This window comes from Bos javanicus, chromosome 25, assembly GCF_032452875.1.
Source record: "Bos javanicus breed banteng chromosome 25, ARS-OSU_banteng_1.0, whole genome shotgun sequence".
Lineage (NCBI taxonomy): Eukaryota > Metazoa > Chordata > Mammalia > Artiodactyla > Bovidae > Bos > Bos javanicus.
In genome coordinates this window covers 22,433,796-22,450,118 of record NC_083892.1, presented here as the reverse complement: position 1 = coordinate 22,450,118, position 16,323 = coordinate 22,433,796, and the positions used below count along the sequence as shown (strand labels likewise).

Below are 16,323 nucleotides of genomic sequence, written 5' to 3'. Positions count from 1 at the left end.
AACAGAGGTATGAGAGTTAACACTAAGAACACTGTCAAGTCATTAAGCTTCATGTTCCAAATGGTCTCTTGCTGAGGCTTGAGATGGGCACAAATGGTGGGGAAGATGAAGTCACAGGAGAGTTTTGAGCAACAAGATCCCAAAGATGCTGAGAGAGGGCAGGAAGGAGCAAGCGACAGTTTCCCATTGTTCTCACATTATTTCAGGGTGAAATTGTGAATGAGTTCGGATAAAACGTTCAAATATTCGCTTAGATTTTTTTTTTACTAGGTTGCTCTATGAGAACCCTCATACATAGCAACTTTGAAACTTTCGTTATAAAAAAGAGCGTACAAATAAATTCACAAAAAAGAGACAGTTAATGTTGAGCAGCCAAAAAGTCATGGTTTATTATATCTGAAGAAAGTTCATAATTCAAACACAACCAAACTGTACATTTTACAATCACATTCTATTTGTAAACAGTTAAAAGCCACTGACTTCTTTTGCATCTTAGGACACAAACAGTTAGAATCAAGGCAATGAAATGATGGCAAATTCTGTACTGTTAAAATTTTTACCCTTGTTTAGTCTCTCTTCTTTGACTAAGCAAGCATTATAATACCATTTGTGGGCAAAAAAAGGGGGGGTGGGGAGAAAGAAATTTTAAAAATGGTGTATAACTCGTTAGTTTGCAACAACATTTAAAATTTTCTTTATACAACGAACAATTCTGTAAGCCCAATATCTTGGTTACAGTATGCATAGTTACTGATTTCGGCTTTAAGGTACAACAGTTAAACATTAACACAGTCACGAGAGAGCAGAAACAGAGAGAGCCACTTGATGGGATTACAAAAAATTATTACCTATTGATTATTAGCAAACCATCATCACTCACTAATAAAAAGATAGCATCTGAAAGCAGAATCTCAAACTCCAGCTTTAAGCATTTTTTTTTTCTTTTTTTTTTTTTGGCAGAGAAAATTCTTAAACAGAGCAATATGTAGTATCAGTGCTAAAAGTTGGGGTTTTTCTCTTTTCCTATAAGAAACTACAAGGAGTTTTTTTTTTTTTTTTTTTAATTTTTTTGTTTTTTTAAACTGGGGAACTGGTTTTCCTGAGAACCATGCTCTTTGATTTAGGACAGGAATAGAAAAACAAAAGAACATGGCCAAATGCTGCTCCTTTTTCCCAGAGATAGAAAGCATCTTTTAAATCATCCTCCATTTTTTTTTTGTCTTTTAATTTTTTTTTAAATGATGGAAGAGTAAACATTTTTTTTTTCTCAAAAAACAAACAAAAAAATCTGTAAACAAGAAGGCTCAACGTGGGAACCTTCAAAACAAAATGGAAAGCCTATTCAAAGTGCAGGGCCCGTCCTGGGTGGCAGGTGGGCTGCAAGTCACAGCTGTGGCCACAGTTTTTCAAACTGCAGAGTGAAATTCTTTAGTTTTATAACATGAGAAAACTGGTGCAATACTTTCATTTATAGTCCTAAGTCAGTATCATAACTTGATCTTTTAAACTCCACGATACCACAATAAGGTAGGCAAACATCAAGGCATAGTAGAGAGCGCACACCTTAAGAACATCCTTGAGTAAACGTTTACACTGGAACAGCTGCCCTCCCCGTGCTGCCGAGTAGACGGGGAGAACACCCTTCAGTGCAAAGTTAAAAGCTCATACATTATCAGCCCAAAAAACGTGTTTGCAAAAAGAAGAGAAAAAGAATGAATGGGGGGAGGGGGAGGAAGGGGGGAAAGAACTCAAAGGCTAAACATGATGAATATACACAAGTGAGCTCATTCTATACGGTGTAGCATGTATGGCGCTATTTGGGAGTGTAAATAGATAGATACCTTTTCACATTATAATATTGGCCTGCATGATTCAAGTATTCAAACTGATATGTTTCAGGGAAAACAAAGTGGAGAATGTGCAGAGAATAGCTGTTCCCACAGGTGGCCCCTGGCTGCAGGCGGCGAGCCCAACTTAGTGCTCCTTTCTCTTGCGGCTTGAGGTCGAAGTTCGTGAGTCTAGTCTACACTGTTACATGGACTCTCCACCCCCACCCAGGTGGTCAACAGAAAGAAAAGCGTTAATGGGGGATGGGCTGCTAATTCCCCGGGGGTCGCTGCTGCTGGGAGGACCCCACAGGCTTGTGGAATAATGTGGGGTCCCCCAGAGGGAAGTGCCATGAAGGTCTCCACAGTTAGTTCCCGACAGCCCAGCACCATTCCAGTGATTGAGATCGGTCCGGCTGGAGAATGAGTGGGAACAGTCGAGGGAGCCCAGCCGGCTCTGGCTGGACCCGAGAGACTGCCAGCTGGGAGAAGGGGTCAGAGACTGACTTTGTGCAAAGAAACGACTGATCTCCTCTTCACTGGCAAACTCAGCAAGAATAGTAGTGTTCCCCAGTACACACCTGGAGGAGAGACACAAGCAGGCCTGGTGAAGATGGGGGCCAGCTGAGGGGTCTGAGCCAAAGTCAGGGGGGCATTCTGTCGCCGTGGAGGGGGAAAAGGAGAGGGCAGGGCATAGCAAGGGTCCCTCCCGCCAGCCCGCGTGCGCCCTGGAGGCCACACGTGGTGGGGCACAGTGCCCAGGGCTCTCCAGACCCATACGTGCCACCCAGCTCTGCTGAGGCATCAAGATCACGTCCTGCCTCCTAACTGGCAATTTAAGGGACTTTCTAGGGCCACTTTGATCTGGGGTGATGTGCTCCCTTCTGAACGCTGCCCTTGGAGCCAAAACACAGGAGGCTGCAGCTGTTCTGAGATGCTCACTGCGGGGCCGCACGTGCCGGCCCAGGGGTGGTGCACAGGGTCACCAGAGGTGCTTCCAGCCACCCGAGGGGGCCCTAACAGGAGGATTCCAAACATGCGACCCCAGGGGCATTTTCCAGGCGCCTGCGCAGAATGGGGAACTTACATGTGCAGAGACTTTTGTGCCTTCACTACCTCTTCTTTTGAACTGTAACGGACCAAAGCGTTTCCATGTGGGAGGTTCAGGTGGAATGTTATCAGTGGGCCATGCTGCATGCACAGAGTACGCAGAGTTGAGCCATCAATCTAGGAAACAGAGCCGGGGAGCTGCGAGTTAGACGCACCACCGCGAGGACCGTCCGGGAGGTGGTCCCAGGCTGGGACTCTGGTTCTCTCTCTTGCCCGAGGTCCTTCACTCCTGGTGCCACTCTGCACTGGGACTCACTGCTGCCATGGGGCACAGCGCCTCCCTCCCCACCTCCACTGGTCCCAGAGCCATACCTCTGTGGCCTCTAGACTCCTGGATATTCCCCAGATCCCCAATTCCTTAGTTAGCCATTGCCCCTGCTGTGGCTTCAGGTCTTCTCTCTTCCCTGCCCTGAGGACAGGATTCATCAAGGCACTGCTCCCTGGGGAGGAGGGGGGTGGGCTCTTAACACCCAGGCTCCAGAGGAGGGGGTCATCCAGGGACTAAGAAAATGTTCTCACCTAAACGGGCAGACACGGTTTCTCAAAATGTGGCACAAGGACCACCTGCATTAAACTAATCTGAACGCCCTTACAGAAACGCAGACCCCTGGTCCTAGCCCAGGTCTGCTACATGAGGGTCTGCGGGGTGAGGTTTAGGACTCTGGTTTTGATCGGCTCCTGTGCATTTCATAGCATAAGAACCGCAGGATCAGACCAGCAGCCTGCCTGAGGAATCCGCAGACCATTCTCTGCCAGCCCTGACATCTGTTTAGTCCACTGAGCGGGCCTGCGCAGTCCTCCTCTCAGACTTACACCAGCATGGAAGCCTTTGCTTCCATGGGACCTGGAACCAGGAACCATCAACCAGGATACCTGATGTTCTTACCTGAGGTGTAAGGTTTTTTAGAACAAGCCAATTTGTTATTCTCCCTGAGCTGCTCTCACCCCAGCTGGAACCTAAACAAGGAAGAAAAAGGACAAGTCAGCCTTCTAAGACTGTGGCCTGAATGACTGTTCAGGACAACACAGCCCAGTTACACTGGAGGGATTCAGAAGGATCACCTGAGCTCAGGGCATCCATTTCCTTCCTTCTTACCTGGGTTTCTACCTGGGGTATTTTCTCCACAGGCCAGGATGCCACCTCACTCCAACTCTGACCAGCAGCTAATTCCTGGGGCACATGGCTTGGGCTCTGGGGGTGAGGGGCTCAGAGAGCTGCCAGCTCATCACGGTGGACGAGGGAACCACAGGCCAGATGTCTTTGGGCTCTTCCCATTTATAAAGCTAAACCTATTCCCTACTTGGGAAATAGCCTAGCTTCACGATCATCTCAGCTACTGGATGACTTTGCATGCAGGTCCCACAGGGTACGAAGTTAGAGGGGATTTAAGAGTCTGCCAATCGTCCAGACATTCCTTGTTTAGCCTGGGCTACCACAGGGGCTCTGCACCTGGCTTTCCTGTCCGGCCCCAAGGCATCGTCTCCCTCTCCCAGCAGCTTCAAGACATGATCCAGTCACTCCTGTCTAAAGCTGTTCAAGAGAGCCTCATAAACCCTTTAGAAGATGGCTGCATGCCACAGCTCAAGGCACTCAGCACTCCCTGAACACCGCCCCCCAACCCTTGCCAAGCTCCGACTTCAACAGGAAACCCTGTGTTTTCCCAGGTCTCCACGCCCTGGCCTACACGGCCCCCTCTGCTGACGTGGCTGACTCACACAGGCTTCCTGATCCCACCCGACGCCATCAACCCTCCTGAGGGTCAGGGGTCCTCAGCCACATTTATGATGCCCCTCATCATGTACTGCCAGGCAGTGAGCTGGCACCCAGAAGATGCCTGTGGCCTAAAAGAATCGGTCACACATTACACCAAGCTAATTTGGATTTAGTAACTTGGAACAGACTCAAGTGTTCTTTTCACATAATTAAAACCTTTCCTCTAAGGAAACATTTTAAGTTTTTTTTCAACCAATCACTGGTCTAAAGATTGGAAATTATTATTAATGAGGTTTCACTACAATTTTCAGCCTGGAGATGAGAAAACTTCGTGCACTTGCGGACAGGGGAGCAGATGAGCCACGAGCTGTGTTTGTGGCTGTGTGTGCAGTGTATGCTGGGGGAGGCGGCGGGGACGTGACCCAGTACAAGTCCCGTGTTTGTCGTTTACAGAAGGAGCGGGGGTGGGAACCATTTGTCCCAGGGTTCCTAGGACAGTCCGGTTTAGGCCTGCATGGTTAATTAACAGCACCTCCTTTCACTCTGAAACGTCCCTGTTTAATCAATAAAGTTTCTGATGATCCTAAATACAGGCCAAGCTTTCACCCCAAAACAGGCCCCTTAAAGGCCCAGATGGGCTGTCCCCGCTGACCCCAGGTTTATCAGACGATACTTCTCCGTGTGACATGATGTCACCACAAGTCCGCCACGTGCAGGAAGTTACTACACCGAATGAGATGAGCTCTTGAGCAGCTTCTGAAAGGAGGGGTCCCCATTCTATTAACTTCATTGCTGACTGGTGTGTGTTTCTGGGGAAACCTAAATAACGTGGGCCAAATTTAAAGTAAAATTTAACACTCTCCAAAGCACGGCAGAAGACAGTAAGGAACCAGGAATCTTGCGCTGCGTTACCTTCTAACCCTACTTCACAGAGGACAGTGCAGCAGTCTCCTTCTCAGGCCTCTAGACTGGTGGTTCTGCTGCTGTTCAGTGAATGAACCACAAGAAACCACCTTCTTGCACGTCGTCTTACCTGGGGTATACCTGGCGTCAGAATTTCCCCATCCTCCACCTACTCGAAGGGGAGAATTATCCCACGAAGACAAGGGTGGCTTCTGACCAGTCAGTCCCGGAGGTGGGCGGGACGGAGCAGTGATGTTTTTAGGTGGCAGAGGGACCTTCCACAGCTCATGAGCCAGAGAGGTGTTTGTAACTGAACCAGGGGACCATGTCAATTTGGAATCACTATTTCTGGCTACTCGAAGGAGAAAAACAAAGAGGGGGAGAAGGGAGAGAAATGCTTTCAGAAAAGAGAAAATTTAAGTAATGACAGTACCCATTCCCCCAATAAAAGCAGATCAGACAAAAATGAACTTTAAAAAGGAACCTGCACCCTTGCCTCAAAACAGACTGTCTGTCTCATTCGTAGTTTTAAGACCCGTGAGACGCTTAGTCCAGCTAACACAACAACACACTAAACACTGCTTTGAACTGCTTCAAAGAGCAAGTGGGAACTCCACACCTTACCAGTCATGAGTCCCTCAGGACCGATACTCAGACCACTGGATTTCAGCATTTCATTATTCATTCATGAGAAAAGTAGACGCGACTCAGGGAGTCCTCACAGCAGACATTCACAGGGGGACACTCGGTACCGAGTGCTGGTCTGCTGGGCTTGTGGCGTACTTCTCCTTCTGATCCTCACACACTCTCTACTGAGGTTCAGAGAGGGTAAGCAATTTGCCTATGGGTCCAGTGCACAGCCAGGAACACAGGGAACTAAGTAAAACGAATGCTAAAAAAGGCGGAGGAGCAGAAGCCAACAGAAAAACTTTTTAACTTCTGTCACCGTCAACTATTTTTCCTACCTGATCATAAGGAGCTTGTCTTTAAGCCAGCAGATCTCAAAGTGTGATGGAAGACTGCTCACAACCCAGTTTATTACTGGCTTGTGACAGTACGAGAAATTTAGAGCGAGTGTTTGTAAACTTTGAGAGCAACCTGACACTACCCCCAAGGCTGTATTCATTTTTCTAGCACTTTCAAGCTTGGGTTTACTGTATTTTACAAAAGTCATCAGTCTGCAAAGGACTGGGCATTAAAAAAAAGGTCCTTCACTACAGATAGTCGAGAACTACTACTTTGAACTAAATTACATTTAATCTCAGATGAGAGTGGCTATTCAGTGAAACCTGATTATTTTAATAAATGACGACTAGATACGACAAATTTTAAAAGGGGGCAAATAGTGTTAAAAATATCATCCCAAGCTCAGAAATATACTTCCCTAGCTCCCTGAAAACACAACTCTGGATTAAAATAAGAGGGCAACACAACAGCCCCGGCCCAGGCTTGGATGGGGAGCGCGCGCGGGGACAAGGCTCACCTGCAGTGCTTTGTGCTGTGCTGCTGAGGGGAGCGTTGTAGTTGGAGGCACGAATGGATGACCAGGCACTAGTTGAAGGCAGCGTGGTGTTCAAGGATGAGGATGACCCTGCACAAGGAAGAGCCCAGCGAACCATTCACTAGAGCGGGAGACCAGGCGTTTTGAGACGCAAAAGCATTCAGAGAATCTGCAACTTAAGTGTATGCCACAGAACGGACACAGGCGTGTTCAGGCCTCGGGCACGGTGCCCACGATGGCAGTTTCCTTCTTGCCTCCACCTTGGCTCAGAAGAGGTCCCTCTCCCACCTGTCTCCTCGTACATGTCTGTGAGACTATACCCCAATAGTGAGATTGGCAAGAGGCAACACCGCCTTGCTTCTCAGTACCAGGCTCCATCTGAGGCCTGGCCTGTCTCTGAGCTCATGCCTGCTTGCTGGGCAGCTCCCCAAGGCGCCCTGGCACCGGCACCACCAGTGGGCCAGGCCTTTGTTCCTCCCCACTGCGCCCCAGAACCTAGCCTCTCTTCCTATTACTGCAAATCCCCTTAATGGCTACTCTAGTTTAGCTCCAGACCCGACCATTCTGTGAATCTCTGCAATAGTTCCTGCTGCTGGATCCTTTAACTACAGGCCATGAGCGCTCACTGCCCACGTTCTCCTGTGAAAGCAGTGGTTCCAGGTGGTTCCACACACAACTGTCAGCTAATTCAGCTATTTCAGAATGACAAGGATTCTTATCTCACCACTGTGACATGGCAAACATCTGTCAACAAACTATGTATTTAACAGAAAGTGTTGACTGTTTGACATTTTCTTTATTAGAAACTGTGTAAAGAGACAGCGGTGAGGATGTATATTACAAAGATCTGTCCTCCTTCACTCTGCTCACCTTTCCTCTACTGCGTGTGTGCGTGGCATTCCTGTACATGGTGAGAAATAACCCCGTGATAAGGGAGGAGGAGGATTTTATGTGATGATCCACTGCAAAGCGCATCAGGATGCATGGACCCTTAAATTGCTCTTATTTTCACTCTGAGAGACCAAGAAAGCCAAATGCTTCTCCAGAGGAAAGTTCTTTAATATCCAGAGTGTGAAAACAAATAATAATACAACATCTTTCATAAGAAAGAGCCATTTCTTAATAACTACAATATGGCAACTTGTTATAAAAGTTATATACTAATATAGTTATTAGAAAGCAAATGTCTGTTGGTTCTTTAAGTTAATATACGTGTTCACCCTATCAAGTGATTAACAAATCCCCATCAATTAAAAAGTGGTTAAGAGTTACCTACGGTAATCAAGAATTCTGTTAGCACTGTCAGAAGCCCCTTGGATGTCAGGGTTTGTGTTGTGCTGGAGTGACTCTTGCCGCTCAGAGTTTCATGTCTACCTTGAGCCCTGCACCATTCAGAAACCCTAGGTTGTACCCGTCTACATACCACTGTTCCTGTCCCTGAGGTGGTCAACTTCCCGCACAGTATTAATTGAAAGATTGTTTATGACACTGCCAGGAGTGACGTAAGGGTCAGTTTCAGGGTCAATGTTTGGATAACCTTTCCATGGTTCACCAGGGCGAAATTCTGGAAATAAAAACTTCAAATTAGTTCAGGCTTAATCATCTAAAAATCCACTATTAACTATCCCGAAGTTTTATTCCTAAAGTTTATGCAATTCTCAAATATTTCCCAATATTCTCAAATTATTTTCCAACACCCTAACAGCCTGATTTAATATCACAACTAATATAAGCTGTTATTAATGAGTAACTTGCAAATTTTTGCCTGAAGTAATTTCTCTGGGTTTATATATTTTTAAAAGTGTATTTTAAAGTGCTTTATTACAATCACAAAGCTACAGCAACTTGGATTGGACAAAGCAGGCTGTAAGTGCATTTCTGGTGATTCCTCAATAGATGGAAATGCTGTCATGTCAGTCCCCAGACATCTGGAGAAGAACAATGAACACAGGTTTCTATCATGCTTTGTGTCGGACTAATCAACCCCACCTTCACAGCATACAAGCACCGGTAACAGGCCAGGTCACTCAGCAGCCCAAACCCGACGCTCAACTTCTCATTCGCCATTTCTGTGCTCTCCCCCACCCTCTGTGCAAGTCAGTCCAATCAAACAGAACTGGGGCCAAATCATTTGTATGTCCAGAGGTACTGAAATCTTAATGGAAACAAACTCTCACAAAAGAAGATGCCAGCATTTACCTGGTGGCCAATTAACACTGCTAGAGCCGTTAGGCGATTTGGCACGTGGCCAGCCATCTCCTATTGAACCTGGAGGACTGGCTGGTGAAGTACTGCTGTTCATAAAGTCATAGGGAACAAATGGAGACTCTTCCAGCCTGAAACCACTTGAAATAGCACCTAAAAAAGAGAAAATGGAAGGGAAGTGTGAGCAAAATATACCATCACATTTATTTCTTGTAGTTTGTCAAATACAGTAAGAAAACCTTTTATGAGATCTGTGGGTTCCAAATTGTGTTCTGTAGATTAGGTGAAGATGTCAGGAGGAAAAAAAGCCCTGCGCTTTCTTCAGACCTCAGTCACCTCTCTCCGATGGGGTCCTGGCCCTCAGTGACAGTGTATTCATTGACAGAAAAGCTGGAGGACAGAGGGTAGAAGGAGAGAATGCATGGTGAGGAGGGCCAAGGCCGGCATGGGAAGAGTTTGAGGGAAAAAATTCCAGCCAGTGGGTGAGGCCTGCACAAAGACTAGAGGAGAAAAACTGTTCGTCACTTCTCAGGAACTCAAAGATCGTTTGGTCTGGAAAACAGTAAATGGGAGAGTGAACAACATGAAGGAGTTGGGCCCTGATCTTGAAGAGCCCAAGAACATTTTGTCTTAAATGCTTGCAATTCAAAGATCCTGAGGTGGGGTGTTGCATGCTCCAGCTGCCCCGGCCCCACCACTGCAGACTGACCGATGCCGTCTGCTCCCTCCAGCCTTCAGAATTGGCAACGCCCTCAAACAGGGCTTTCTAGGCCTTGGCAATGAGTTCACTGTATCGAAGGGTTTTAGGAAGGGAAGTCATACTAATACAGTTCCATTTATTTTGAAGCCACATTTGCTGCAGTGTGGAAAAGAGAAGGCAGGCTAGGACAGAAGCAGGGAGAGCATTAGGAGACACAACAGATGCATAAACTAGAAAGCAGATTGGGCACTATTCAGAGATGGACTGGATGGGGAGACTGGAGGAAGGAAGGAATCGAGAATATCTCTGAGGCTCAAATATCCACCAACTGATGAGTACATAAACAAACGTGGTACAAGTGATCCAATTCAACTATAAAAAGGGATGAAATACAGCATGCAGCAACATGATGAACCTTGAAAACATTACGCTAAGCCACAAACGCCAGCCGCAAGAGACCAGATACTACGCGCTTCCACTTCCACGAAACGTCCAACACAGACAAATCTATAGAAAACAAAAATACTAGTTTTCACTTACGCCTAACGCAGGTGGGAGGAATGACACCAAAGGGGCTTCTCTGGGGAAATGCACAACAACGGGTTGTGTGACGGGTACACAACTCTGAGAACGTACTAAAAGCCATGGAAGTGTACACTGTAAAAGGAGACTTGTCCGTGTAAATTATCTCAATCAACTTTTTAAAAAAGAGAATGCCTCTTAAATTTCTAGATTCAATTTCTGGAACGGGGAGGAGCAAGGGTGAAGAAAGCGAAACCTAACAGATCCCTCTGGGGTTCTCTTGCGTACAAAAGCTTTTCCATGTCCCCCATTTCTTGTTGTAGAAAAAAGATCTCGGCCTCCTAGACCTTCCCTGAGTTCCAAATGGCTGATTCAATTAGGGGAGGGAGGGAACGCAGAGACCAAGGAAAGGCAGTCTAGAACAACAGCACAGCTCTGGGCCAGGTCCTGCGTCCTCCCCCCAGGACACGCGCTAACAACCCCCCGCCGGGTGGAGGACGCTGACTGCAGGCTGAGCACCAGCACGGGGCCCAGAGGACGGGACCCGAAGGCTCGTGGCTGAGATTCCTGAACCACCAGCCACCAGAGGAAGGCAACACCCCGCAGCCCACCCCCTCAGTTTTGCCCAGGAAAAACCTCTTCCCCCGAAAACCATGGCGAGTTGGGCTTTCTGAGCACCAGCTAACACCCTCCTTGCCTGGCCCTGCAGTACGCTGTTCCAAACTCTGCCTTGTCTGTTTGTTTGGCCTCACTGTGGGTCAGACACACAAAACTGGATTTGACAACAAAAGCAAAGTGTCTTGTCCATTGTAGATTTTGAAACAGACGTGAGGAAAGTTTTGGTTCATGGACTCAAGGCTGCTCCAGCTATGAGCTTCTGGTAAAATACGGGACCTCATGCCACTCACTGGTGGGCACTAACCCATCCCTGACTTGAATCAGTTATATCCCACCAATTCTACTGCCCTCTCTTCTCTGGCTTCCTCATCTAGCTATTACTTTTATCCTGAGTGAACTATGTATCTTAGCTGAATTAAAGCCATTTGGAAATAAAGTAGGATATATAAAGTAAGAGTTCTAAGTAATACAGTAAGTAAGCATGATTATCAAATTTCAAGTGATTAATTCTTATGCAAGAACCAGCAATGATAAAAGCACTCCTGTCCTCTGCTTTTTTAAAAAGAACAATTTCTACTTATCAAAACTTCATTTTGTTAAAAAGTAAAATGATGTGACTTAAGTGTTAGCCATGGTCCAATTACATTCTATCAGTCACTACATGGGAGAAGATGAGAAAAATGAAACATAAAATTTATGTGGGAGATTTTAGTTTAAGCAAATAGAGCTGGATTTACACTGGAGAAATGGGCCTGTCTTAGAGGGAGGGCACTCATGACATAATAATGATGGCAACAGCAATACCCAGGAAGGCTGAGACCCACTGGTCACTTACGTGTCTAACCCTGGGTAGTGCTTAAGAGATATTGCCTGACTCATCCTCAAACCACCACAAGGGGTACTATTATTACTCCCATTGAAGATGAGGGGCTGAAGTTCAGAAAGGTTAAGTTACTTGCCACTAGCTAATATGCAACAGTTAAGTGTTGATTCTAGGATCCGCATTTCTTTTGACATTTTTATCATTGTCTCAGCTGCCACTTTTAAGGGAAATTCCAGATGTAATACACCAGTGAGAGGCAAGTTAGCTTAGAATTCAGGGCTGCTTGATTCATGTTCCAATGTTCCTTCAATTACATGGCAATTTCACCTTCAATTTCAGGTAATCATCAGTCCAGTGTGTACAAAGCAGCAAACTGACCTCTAAGCCAATGTTAGTCCAAGTTTTAAGAGAAAATCCAATGAAAAGGAAAGGAATCAATGTCACAGAATATCCTTCTAATACTAATCAGGGGAACATAGATCTGACGTTACTTAAGTTAGAAAACAAGTCTCTCCTAGCTCTTCCTTATTATCTAAAATCACTAAAAAAAAAATAAAATAAAATCACTAGACCCTGTCAATTTTGCCTCCTACATAACTCTTTTTTTTCTGTGATCGCAAAGATTTCAGAATCGTTTTGTTTTGGGTTCCCTGTATATAGCAGACAGTCAGGTTTTACTTTAGGATTCAATATGAACTTCTTTTCATAAATTAGTTTGACCCACTTACATTAATCAAATTGATATATATTTGGTTTTAGTTCTTCCATATAACTTTATATGATGCCTTTTACTTCTTTATAAGCAACAGCCCTCAACTCTAAAATAAACGTATTCCTGCTCCTGAACATTGTAGTTTTCCCTGGGCAACGAGGGGCAAGGGTTTTTATAAACTGGTGAAGACAGAATCATAGGACCATGAAGTATCACAAATACCCCAGAGCCCAGTCCAACTCTCACTGCTCCACAACTCCGGGGTTAAATGTCCTTGTTTCCACTCGACTCCCCTGGTGTTTTGACTGTGGAAGGTGAACAGAAAAGAGTTAGCATAGCAGGGCTAGGCTGCACATGGCAAAGAGCTCCAAGACTAGCCCTTGATGGTTGCTGGGCTCCTGTAGCTCACAGAGGAGCCTGCCAGATAAGAGACCCTTTGCATAACCATGGCCATGCCAGCGATTATGACAACAATGGGACTTGTGGTGAACATCTGTTCTTCTGTGCACGGGGCCTGGGTCATGCTCTTTTTGTCTCAACACACAGGGAACCCAAAACAAAATGATTCAGAAATCTTTGCAATCACAGAAAAAAAGAGTTATGTATCCAGGGTCTGCAGGGTGCTGGAGACTGACACGCAGGTGTGTTCCACGACTATACAACTGACTCCCGATAAAAACTGAGAACACTAAGGCTTGAGTGAGCTTCTCTGCTTGGCAATACTTTGTACATGCTCTCACACACTGTTGCTGGGAGAATCAAGTCCAAGAGATTGCACTGAGAGGGGACGACAATAGAAAGCTTCTCTTAAGTTTCTCCTGGACTCTCTTCTACACACCTTTTGCCTTTGCTGATTTTAATCTGTATTCTTTTGCTGTAACAAACCATAACCATGAGTATTACAGCTTTTCTGAGTTCTGTGAGTTCTTTAGGGAAACTAGTGTACCTGGGGATCTCTGACACAGACAGTTCTCTTGACTTTGCCCTTTCTTCTCAGGTCCACAACTATCTTACTAGCCTGCTAAGCTTCACTAGATGGAGATAAAAATAGAACCCGTGTAAGACTGTGATGCAAGTATCATAGCTAGCCTAATCTTTCCCACAGGCCTCTCCTGTCTCCAGGCTCAGCCCATCTCTGACGTGAGCCTGAATACTGCGATCAGATCACTCCCCCTTAAAAAATGGATCTCTACACTCCTCTGCTACTATTAGAAAAACAGCCCCCATTTCCTATAGCATAGAAATACAAATGCCAATAGGGCCAACCAGGTTTTATAAACAAGTGAAGCAAGTTGCCTTTAGAAAAAAAATCCCATGGTCCTTCCTCAAGTAAAAACACAATTTCAGGGAAATATTCCTCTGGTTAGGGAGTATAGAAAAATATGTCTCCACCAGTGGGAGGGAAGATCCAAGTGGGAGGGGAGTGGGAAGAATGAGCTGAGGGCAGCAGCCACTCAGCTCGAGATGGTGACAGCTCTGGAGCTTGGTGCCGGCAAAGCTTTCCATTCCGCAGAGATGCCAGAAATCTGAACACAGAACTTCATGAACGTTTAAATGGATGCTGTTTTGAAAAAAATTATTTTCAAAATAGTGAGGGTCTAACAGCACGTAATACAGTCCCGCCATTTGGGGATGACTCCTAAAATACATGAAGTTAGATCCCGATTTTATTTTTATAAGGGAAAAAGAACAAATTGCACCAAAATATTAATAACAGAAATAAAATGATTAACATTTCTCTTTGTAATGTAAAGAAAACAGAAAACAAAGCAAACAAAAAGAATGTGCCTGAGAAGAAGACTCTAAATCTCCACCAGGATGAAGAGATACAGCAAGAGGAGGAAAAGAACCAGGGAGCAAACAGGAGGAGTCCAGGGAGAAAACGACGGGAGAGGCAACCGGAGTGACTACGATAGGAAAAGGCACCTTCGTTAAACAGGAGCAAACAGGAGGAGTTCAGGGAGAAAACGACGGGAGAGGCAACCGGAGTGACTACGATAGGAAAAGGCACCTTCGTTAAACAGGAGCAAACAGGAGGAGTTCAGGGAGAAAATGACGGGATAGGCAACCGGAGTGACTATGATAGGAAAAGGCACCTTCGTTAAACAGGAGCAAACAGGAGGAGTTCAGGGAGAAAATGACAGGATAGGCAACCGGAGTGACTATGATAGGAAAAGGCACCTTCGTTAAACAGGAGCAAACAGGAGGAGTTCAGGGAGAAAATGACGGGATAGGCAACCAGAGTGACTATGATAGGAAAAAGCACCTTCGTTAAACAGACCGAAAAGCTTAAAAAACAAAAACACAACCTTTTAAAACCTGAAATTTAGAGGGAATTTAGCCAGTATTTTTCAATAACTATAAATGGAGTATAACCTTCAAAAGCTGTGGATCACTATACTGTACGCATGTAACTTATGTAATACTGTACATCAACTCTATATCAAATTAAGAAAAAGGAATAGGAACTTACACTGAAGTAAACGAAAAGCATCAACTTCCTCTTTATTCTGAAGAGAATGTTACTAGAATATGCTCATTAGACTGCTATGTATACAGGTATAAAAGTATTTATTGTCTAAGCTATTCACTAAAAAACTTCAAAATTCACTGCTCACATTCCAGGTTTGTGCAGAATTAATAAAGTGCATGGTAAAAAAATGATAAAAAGCAGATAAAAGTTTAAAAAAAGGGAAGATAAAGTTCAAAATATAAAGTTACTAATTGAATGAAAAACGGTAACAGAAGATACCACCACCCACCACTTGCATGTCTCATGCCAGGCAATCAGACAGGAGCTTTATGTTATCTCATTCAGTCCTCAATAGTCCTACGATGCTTCCTTTCCGCTTCACAGATGCAAACGCTATGCACGAACTAGGATCAAATCCCAAGTCTGACTTCAAAACCTATGCTGCATGATGACACGCCATTTATACAATGCACACTATATACCGGTATGCCCTGGGTAAGCATACCAAGCGCCTGAGAATATGATACATATTGTACCTACAACCGCAGTGCGAGGAAGGAAGTATTTCATTTTCACAAAGAAACTGAGGCTCAGACACGTGAAGCAGACATGGAAACATTTATTTTAACGAGAAGGCAGACAATCATATGGTAGCAACACTTCTCTGGGTCTCCGCATCCTATTGCTCCACCCGTTCTCCTCCATTCCTACTGGCTCCAAGATACTGTCCACATTCCCTTCTATGGTCCATCAGTCTGGGCAACCTCGTCCATGTCCGTGACATCAACATTCTGCTGAACATCAAATCTTACTCCAGCCCAGATTTTTCTTCTGAATACTAGGCCTCTACTGGGCTTGTCCATGTTGGGCTATTTCCAAAATATTAACACCACACTCTAAAATCAATCCATTATCTGACCCAGCAGGCCTGTTTCACTTCCTGCATTTCCTCTACCAATAACTGCATTATCGTCCACTCATCCTTTCACCTAGTAAAGGTTCCCCGAGCACTGCAATGTGCTCAATGGGACTAGGTAAGCAAAGCACAGACTCACTCCTCCCTGTGATGGAGACAGGCCTTGCTTGCTTGCTAAGTCACTTCAGTCATGTCTGACTCTGTGCAACCCCACAGACGGCAGCCCACCAGGCTCTCCCGTCCCTGGGATTCTCCAGGCAAGAACACTGGAGTGGGTTCCCATTTCCTTCTCCAATGCAT

At 45.4% G+C, this 16,323-nt stretch overlaps 1 protein-coding gene across 9 annotated transcripts in view; it reads right to left on the bottom strand.

The window, feature by feature from the left end:
- Nucleotides 1–358: 358 nt before the first annotated feature.
- Nucleotides 359–16,323, bottom strand: part of TNRC6A (trinucleotide repeat containing adaptor 6A) — a 96,748-nt gene continuing 80,783 nt past the window's right edge. For 8 of the 9 annotated variants that reach the window (XM_061401457.1, XM_061401453.1, XM_061401452.1 and 5 more), the window contains 7 exons: nucleotides 9,254–9,412; nucleotides 8,478–8,618; nucleotides 7,037–7,144; nucleotides 5,684–5,905; nucleotides 3,823–3,893; nucleotides 2,914–3,053; nucleotides 359–2,407 (listed from right to left, as the gene is read on the bottom strand). In XM_061401457.1, the coding sequence (XP_061257441.1) occupies nucleotides 2,032–2,407; nucleotides 2,914–3,053; nucleotides 3,823–3,893; nucleotides 5,684–5,905; nucleotides 7,037–7,144; nucleotides 8,478–8,618; nucleotides 9,254–9,412 (1,217 nt within the window). In that variant the 3' untranslated portion in view covers nucleotides 359–2,031. Of the gene's footprint in view, nucleotides 2,408–2,913; nucleotides 3,054–3,248; nucleotides 3,377–3,822; nucleotides 3,894–5,683; nucleotides 5,906–7,036; nucleotides 7,145–8,477; nucleotides 8,619–9,253; nucleotides 9,413–16,323 lie in introns of those variants that run through there. The other variant, XR_009733520.1, reaches the window with a different exon arrangement.